Source organism: Marmota monax, unplaced genomic scaffold (assembly GCF_021218885.2).
Source record: "Marmota monax isolate L192 unplaced genomic scaffold, Marmota_monax_Labrador192_F-V1.1 WCK01_AAM20220418_F8-fsc00079, whole genome shotgun sequence".
NCBI classification, from domain to species: domain Eukaryota; kingdom Metazoa; phylum Chordata; class Mammalia; order Rodentia; family Sciuridae; genus Marmota; species Marmota monax.
This window is the reverse complement of record NW_026694099.1, coordinates 5277-14041: the sequence shown is the minus strand read 5'-3', so window position 1 is coordinate 14041 and position 8765 is coordinate 5277. Positions and strand designations below refer to the sequence as shown.

Here is an 8765-nt window from a genome sequence, read left to right as displayed (position 1 = left end):
TTTCTGCTAACAGTGTATAAGCCTTCCTTCTTTCCCACATCCTCACCACCATTCGTTGATATTTGTATACTTTGTGATTGCCATTCTTTTTGGAGTGAGAGAGATTATCAGAGTAGTTTTGATTTTCATTTCCCTGATGGCTAATACATGGAACACTTTTTCAAGTAACTGTACACCAAGTGTACTTTTTCTTTTGAAAAAGGTCTGTTTAGTTAATTTGCCCATTTGTTGAATGGGTTACTTGTTCTTTTAGGGTTGAGTTTTTTGAATTTTTTAAAAAATATATTCTGAACATAAATTCTCTGTTGGAAGAGTAGGTGGCAAATATTTTTTTTCCTCTCATTTTGCAGGCTGCCTCTTCACACTGCTAATTGTTTTTTTTTTTTTCTGTGCCAAAACTTTTTAAATTCATGTTATCCATTTAATAATTCTTGCTATCATTTCCTAAGGCTATAGGAACCCTATTCAGGACATCGTTGTTTGTGCCAATATATTATAGTGTTTCACCTGTGTTTTCTTGTATAAATTGCAAAGCTTTCTGCTCTTATACCTAGATTTTGATCCATTTTGAATTGAATTTTGTGCAGGTGAGAGATAGGGATATGATTTTATTCTTTAATATGTGGATATCCAGTTATTCCAGAACCATTTAGTAAAGAGTCTGGGCTTTCTCCAACATATCATTTTTGCATCTTATCAAATATCAGATTACTGTAATTATGTGGTTTTCTGTGTCTTTTCTTTTATTTCATGGTTCACATGTCTTTTTATGTCCATATAAAGTGGTAAAATTTATGTTATTTGTTTTCTACCACAAATTAAGATAATTTTTTTTAAAGAGGAATGAGAGAGAGAGAGAGAGAGAGAGAGAGAGAGAGAGAGAGAGAGAGAGAATTTTTAATATTTATTGTTTTAGTTTTCTGCGGACATAACATCTTTATTTTATTTGTATGTGGTGCTGAGGATCGAACCTAGCGCCACACGCATGCCAGGCAAGTGTGCTACCGCTTGAACCACATCCCCATCCCCAAGATAATTTTTTAAAATTATAAAAGATACTTCCTTTTAAGTTTTCTACCCACAACTCTGCTTTCCAAATGCAAACATGGGAGTAAATTACAAGGCAAATTCACATATTGAACAATCACTACCATCTAATTTTACAGCATGAGAAAATGGGGTTAGAGGTAGAAGGAGGAAATCAGAGAAAATGAAGATTTGGGACTATTGAACATTGATTGAGCACAGCAGGACTGGAGGAGTGCAAAATGTTCCACATGAAGGATTAAATGTTTTTGGAGGAAAGATGAAGGGAAGGACAAGAGCAGAGAAAAGGGAGAACTCATTCTCTTGTCCCTTCACACTGTCTCTCCAAGAGTCAGCAATGACTGACCATTTTATGGGTAAGATTGATACAAGATTGGTGCAGGTCAGGTTTACCAGTAGTATAGAAGTTAGGTTCTTTCATCTCAGATGTGGTAACAGGGCCACAGATGGGGTAAGTTTCTGCTCAAAGCTGGTTACACAGAGGTACTCACTGGTCACTATTTTGAATAAATAAATATATAAGTAAATATCTTTTACAAAAATCAAGCTTCACTATTCTGTTATTCTTATTTATAATTTCTTAACTTAAAAATCTGTATCTATATTCAAGAGTGAGTGTTTTTATTGTTCTCTCTTTATAAGATGTTGGGTTAAGGTTAGGCTAGCTCCATAAAATAAATTTAAATGTCTAGGTAGTATAAATACACTGCAACTGTTAAAGGTAAAAATTCTTAGCTATGTAACCAATGTGATTTTTTCAAAATAGTCTTTCTTTATATTTAGAATACCAACAAAAATGAATACATAAAATAAAATTCAATTGAAAATGTGTACACACAGGGAAGAATATATAGGAATACATTTAAATAAATCTAATTTATGATAAAGATGAGAACCTTCAAATATAATTGAATAACACAAAATGTCCCTTACAAATTGAGAAAATAACTTTTTTCAAATTAAGAAATAATAATTCAATATTTCACAAGACATTCTATTAATGTAATTATAGCTTTCTGATTTTAAAACATTTTGTTTGTTTGTTTTCCTTTGTTTTAAAGGAGGTTGTTGAATGTGTGGAAAATGGAGCACGACTTTTAACATTTGTATTGGAAAAATAATTGTGCAAGTATTATCAAAAACTTCTCAAAAGGGTACTGCTGAGGAATGATTTCTTCTAACAGGTAATGCAATTTACTATGCAACTAATTTCTGAGATCACCACAGAATGAAACAAATAGATAAAGGGAACTAAATAAGTAATGTGGAAACATTATAGAGAAAGGAAAAATTTAATATATTAAAAAGATAGTGATTAGGCAAAAATGGTGCCTATTTATGTACAAACAATTAAGCCTATGTCTCTGTGGGTGAGATCCTCCACATTTCCTCATAAAAAGCCAGTAATTTTCCATCGCCTATGGATATGACAGTGGCAGGGAAACCTTCAGAATAGAAGTTAAGCTCTTGATGTTAGAGGTGTTAAGACAGAACGAACTCCGAGGACTAAGTATGTTACATAGTAGGAGCTTCTAGAAAGAAAATATGAGGGGCTGGGGTTGGGGCTCAGTGACAGAGCCTTTGTCTGACATGTGTGAGGCCCTGGGATCTATCCTCAACACCACACACAAAAAAAAGAAAGAAAGAAAGGAAGGAAGGAAGGAAGGAAGGGAAAATGATATTAAATAAATGTGAGTACCATTATTTACTCTCAACAAATAAACTTAAACCAAACTAACACATTAAATAGTATTTAAAAGGCATATAATTTTAAAAAGGAACTATAAAGAGAGATTCCAAGAACTTCTTTATTTAAAAAAGCAAGATATTATTCATTCAATAAATATTATTGGACATATTGATCTGAATATGTTACAATTCATACAGATTTTTACTAATATTTTTTCCGTCACATGATTCTGAACTTCCTTAGCCATTTCTTCAAACAAACATTGTTGTAGCTGCTCTCCCTTTCCAATCTTCTGTCAAAAATTATGTGTCTAATTTCAATCCAAAGATTTGGCAATATGGCTGGCTTTGATAACTCTGATGTGGTCTATGAGCTTAGAGAGGGTTTCCTTAGGTACCAGAGTTTGGTCATCAGGTTATCCAACCTTTGATTTGATTGGAGGTTTTCTCTCCAACCCCAGACATGAGCTGCCACAGACCTGGCCACTTCCTGTTTGAGTTGGCCATTCCCTACAGCAGGTGGCTGTCTCAGGCAGACCCTGGGTTTTTTGTGCACCTCCCTCCAACAGCCCTCCCACTGTGCCCTCTCTCAGTGCACAGAAATACACCACTGAGTCCCCCAGCTGTGAGGCTGAGATGACAAGCTGGATGGATTTGCTTGCCTTCTGCAAATTCACTGAGTAGCGACCTTCTGTGCCATTTTCCTGACCATAAGAGTTCTGAAGGATGAGGAAGACCATCTCTCCACCACTGGGCTGCTTGTACCAGAGGAGACCATAATTTGTTTTACTAGTGTCATAGGAGCAGTGCAGGGTCACAGCCTCCTTCTCCTGCACCCAAATGGCTGGCTGGGCCTGATTCACCTTCTGGGCAAAACTGGATCCTGAAGAAAAAAGGACAGAATCAGAAAGTTGAGGGACAAGTGGTGTGGGACAAAAAAAAAAAAGTGCAAATTTACACAATGCTAACCCTCCCTCCCAAAGTCCCTTTAAGGCTCCCCTGTCCCCCAGTCCCTAGGTCACAGAGGAGGCCCCTACACACAGGCATCATTTTTACCCAGCCACATTGATGCTATGAGCAGCTTCAGCAGCCTGGGCAGCACCATGTTTGCCTTCTTCCTTTAGAAGAAATTCTTCTTTGACTTCAGGGCTCTGCACTGGGAGGGGAGCCTGACAGGGTGAAGGAGGAACCACTGGGCTCCAAGCTGCTGCTGCCCCTGAACAGGAAACAGAGGCTTCCTGGTGCAGTGAGTTGGTGCATATCTTGTCAATCATCTCTGTGTCCTGGCTGATGATCTCTCCCACCCAGATTCCCTTCTTGATTTAACTCTTAATTTAACAAGCATTGAACCTGAAAGCAAACATGGGCATAAAGGTTCCAAAGCAAACATGATTCCACCAACTGTTGAGCTCACTTATCATACTGAGATGGCACTGGGAGGTGGCACTGGCTTAAAGTACTCTGTGTGATGGATTATGGAGACAGGTGAGAGGCCATAGTGATGGATACTCTCATCTGTGTTTGGAGCCTTTTATTCTAAGTTAAAAATCAATCATTTTATCAACAGAAGTCTCAGCTGTGTTTACTAATCACTGCAGCTCTCTTCACCTGCTTACTGGTATAATAACATTCTCCCTCACTTCTAGTGTCTGTCAAGTTGCCTATTTTGGACCAAGCAGCAGCAGCAATCAATCAATCAATCAATAAAATTAAAAAGTAATAAGCTCTCTTTGCTATGAATATTTGGAAGGAATCCCTCAGAGAGACAATCCTGTCATAAATATCTCTTTCTTTTCTCAATTTAGTTTTCCCTACCCAGCTCTGTTAATAAAGTCCAGATTAGGTACCAGAGTTTGGTCAGCAGGTTATCCAACCTTTGAATTCTTCTTTTTCCTTTTGCCATAACTGGGAACTCTGATGAACTACAGTAAGTTCCCATATTCTGTGTACCCCAATCTGCAAGAAACCTATACTAGTTACTTCAGACACCTCCCTAGGACTGCTGATCATAGCATCCGAAATTGTTGGAAAAGAAAAACAACCTTCTTTTTAATGTGCACATTAAAGATAAGGACATGTCCTAGAAATATTAGTGAACTACAGGATAAGCAACAAAGACCCATTGCTTGCCATACCCTGTATCTTGTTATAGTAGCCAAAATTATCCTCTTTCTCCCAAAATAGTTTTATCTTTGTCTGGGTTGGTGGAAGCATCTTCAGATATTGCACTGAAATCCCCATTAAATATGATGATACCACATCCATTGCAACTGTTCTGCTTTTTAAAAACATCCAACAATTTTTTTTACCAGGAGGTTGACTAATTTATGAGATTATTGAGTTCTTCTTATAACATTTAAATCCATTGTAGTTTCCATTCAAGGGAAATCACATAATTGTAATTCTGTAATTCAAAAAGCATCCATATCCAAAAAAGATATTGACACTCTCATGCCAACTTTGTTAATTGTGTCTTATCTTACAAATTGAAAAAGGATAATTCTAGGCAGGTATTATGTATTGAAAATAGACATCGAATATTTTAAATATTTAATGGTTTTATGCTAATCTAAGAAATATTGTCATGAAGACAAAGTCCCACACTTTAGAAACTTGAAACATCATAGAAGCTGGAGGGTGGTGATGCTTGAACAGATGATCATGATGAATTAAAAATGCCTTTCTGACCAAAGTCCTTATGCTAGGGTATAGCTCAATGGTGGAGCACTGCCTAGCATATGTGAAGCCCTGTGTTTCGTTCCCAGTACCACAACAAAAAACAAGATTCAGGTGAAATTAATTACTGTATCAGACATGCTTGAGTCCCCGTGTCCTAACTAATGCATTGTCCACCTAGTTCTCATGGACCTGCTTCCCCCAGCTGTCCCACACAAATTTGTATGTTTTCTTGCTGTGAAATGGTCACCAGTAGGCAGATGTAGCTCCCAAACCATACATATTCCATTGTATTACAAATTTAGTTAGATACATAAACTCAGGATAGTCTATTCTTTTATCACCATGCCAACAGACTGCCCTTCCTAGCATTTGATTTAATCAGCCTATATGTCACTTAAACCCAATGACAGAGGATCTCAAAATAATGCAGACAAATAATGCCTCTGAAGATGTGGAACTGTCCTCATTAAGTTCTATTCACTACCAGTTGAGCAAATAAAGCACAAGGAATTGATCCTTGGTTGTATTTAACAAGTAGTATGACATTACTCATCCTTAAATGACAAGAATAAAAGGTAACATGCATTAAAGATCTTAACTAGATTCTGCAGAGACCGCCCTTTTTGTGTATATTTAAGGTGTACAATGTGGTGCTTTGATATGAATACACATAGTGAAAATTGGCAGGTGATTGAGGAGATGTGGGAAGGAGCCTACAATTCCAGGTGTCCGAACGTCATCAGCATTCCTGTAGTAGTGCTTCTGCATATCCACATATGCTTCTGCAGGTAGTCCTCAGATGATGAACATTGATCCAGGATCCTTGAAACACACATGCCTTGGTACAGCCTATATATTGCCTCTGACACTGTCATAACAGAATTCTGTAGCTGACTGGATATCACTCAATGTGATATCTCCTGTGCAATCCTTCATCTTTTTATATTTTAAGTAGTATTTTCTCACCGTAATGGTAGAATGTTATACATTTCTTATTGATTCCACCCTGGTCTCATTACTAAAAAAATAACTTGATTAGGTATAGGCTTTACTTGAGGCAATAGTCACACTAGTGCTATAATTCCACTCTACAAAGCCATTATTAGTAAATATATATATATATATATATATAAATATATAAAATAAGTATAGTAAATATATAAAATTTTTACATACATGAGAAATAAAGATAAGGCAGCAATGAAAACTAAATGTGAAGAAATAAATTCAGCTTTCATTACAAATTAGAACTTTATCAAGAAAGAAAGACATATATAAATGGAAATACATTTATTTAAAATACATTTTGTTTTATTTTATAGTACAATAAGTTCTTTGTATGTTTAAAAAGAATGACTAAAACCTACTCATTTGGCAGAAATACATAATATGGTGTAATTAATTACAATTCTTATATTGTATATTAGATATCTGGACTTTTTTATCCTACATATTTACTTCTATGTATCTTTTGACCAAATATTAGGAACAAATTGTCTGGATGCAGAATTATAAATTTCACATTTTTTTTTTATTTTACTTATTTTGTATTTGTCATGTAATATTTTATAATCAGTCTAAAGCCCACAAACAATAAGGGTTATGTTGGTCACAAGGGGTTATTTATAAGAGAGGAGTCTGAATAGCAAATATAGACTATCTTTAAAGCTTGGGTTTCAAGGCAAAACAGTTCTGATTCCCTTTAAGAATCCATTAAGCACAACTATAGGATTGCCGATGATGTGTGGATACCTGGAATTGGAGGTTCCTTCCCCCATGCCTTCCCTACACATCTCCTCAATCATCTGCCAATTTTCACTATGTGTATGCATAGCAAAACACCACATTGTACACCTTAAATATACACAAAAATGAATATTAAAAAATAACTGAAGCAAAAATCAGCCAACAAAATATTCTAACTCTTTCTGGATCATCATGAACCTAATTTCTTATTATTTGATTTTAATGTCTATTTGATTGTTGCCACTTTCAACAATAAATATAGCAAATGTTATACTGGGAAGTCTATGCAAATGAAGCAGCTCAGCCCAGTGGCAGGTTTGAGTACAGGCTGCAGGTGTCTGGGAAGCATCCTGCATTCTGGCTGCACAGAAGTAGACAGCTGAGTCTCCAGGCTGGATGGCTGTGATGTTCAGGGAGAAGTGTTTGGCTTTCTTATCCAACACAACAATGAATCTTTGGACTTGATTTATCTCCTTATTTGAAATAATGTCTATAATATGCTGGGGACCTTTTCCAGCTTCTTGCTTATACCAAGGGAAGTAGGATGAAGTACTGTCTGAATAAGTACAGTTGATAATAGTGCTGTCTCCCTCCTGGACACTCAGGGTAGAAGGATGCTGCTCTACCTTCTCTCCTTGACTCACCCCTAGGCAGAAAGTAAAAGAAAAAAGAGTGTTAGTATGTCATTAAACCAGATATTTTTTTCTTCAGTGACTATGGAAAACCTGCATAAAGCCAGTTTTCTTTCCAGATATCTAAAGAACATCTACTAATATACTCTGCTTCCCCCAAATCCTCAACTCACAGTCCAGCTGCAGCCACAAGAACATGAATAAAGCAAAGAGAGATATCTTCATTGTTTTTCCCAATTAAGATCAATCCAGACTTGCAGTCTACCCAGGAGCTACTTTTGTTATCAGGTTGCTCCTTTTTTCTCTAACAATTATAGTGGCTTCTCTTATTGTCAACCCAACCAATAAGAAAAAAAGCCCTGCTTCTCCCCTAAGCCTATTCATTCAGAATCCACTGAAATAAACCCCCATTGATTCTGCACCAGCTGGGGTAGACTGCCACCTTGTGGTCACATCCCTAACTACTGAACTCTCAGGCTAAATGGTCTTTTACCTTATCAAGGACTAAAAAAGATACATAGAAGTAGAAATAGGTCAAAGTACATCCTAGATTAGCGATTATATTTACAGTAAGTATATATGATCAAAGTTGATAGTTGTGAACACTATTTAGTCATTGTTAATAAATTGGAAACAGATGGTGTTGGTGTTAATAAGGATGACTCAACATGTTTGAAATCAAGGAAGCACCATGATTCACTCTCACAAACATGGAACACATAATACTTATTTTTTCAGTCAAATCTACCTTTAAGATTTGTTCATTACACAGAAATACTCTTCATGAAATGAAACCATAAGCCAAAGACCAGTGTCAAATAGACAGAACCACTGGATGGTTGAAATGCACGTTGTTTCAGACTCTGCTCCTCCAAGCCTGGTCTTGCCCATGACTCACCATTCCCAGAGAATGTGCAGTACCAAGGTCAAACCATGGCATCTTCCTCTTGTAAAGATGCTTGTAATAAAAAG

General features: G+C 36.3%; 1 gene segment (V, D, J or C); it reads right to left on the bottom strand.

Annotated features, from left to right (window-relative positions):
- Positions 1-3090: 3090 nt before the first annotated feature.
- LOC124107360 (T cell receptor alpha variable 14/delta variable 4-like) lies at positions 3091-3987 on the bottom strand. The segment is given in 2 exon segments: positions 3091-3619; positions 3793-3987. Coding segments are annotated over 2 exon segments (516 nt in total).
- Positions 3988-8765: the final 4778 nt, after the last annotated feature.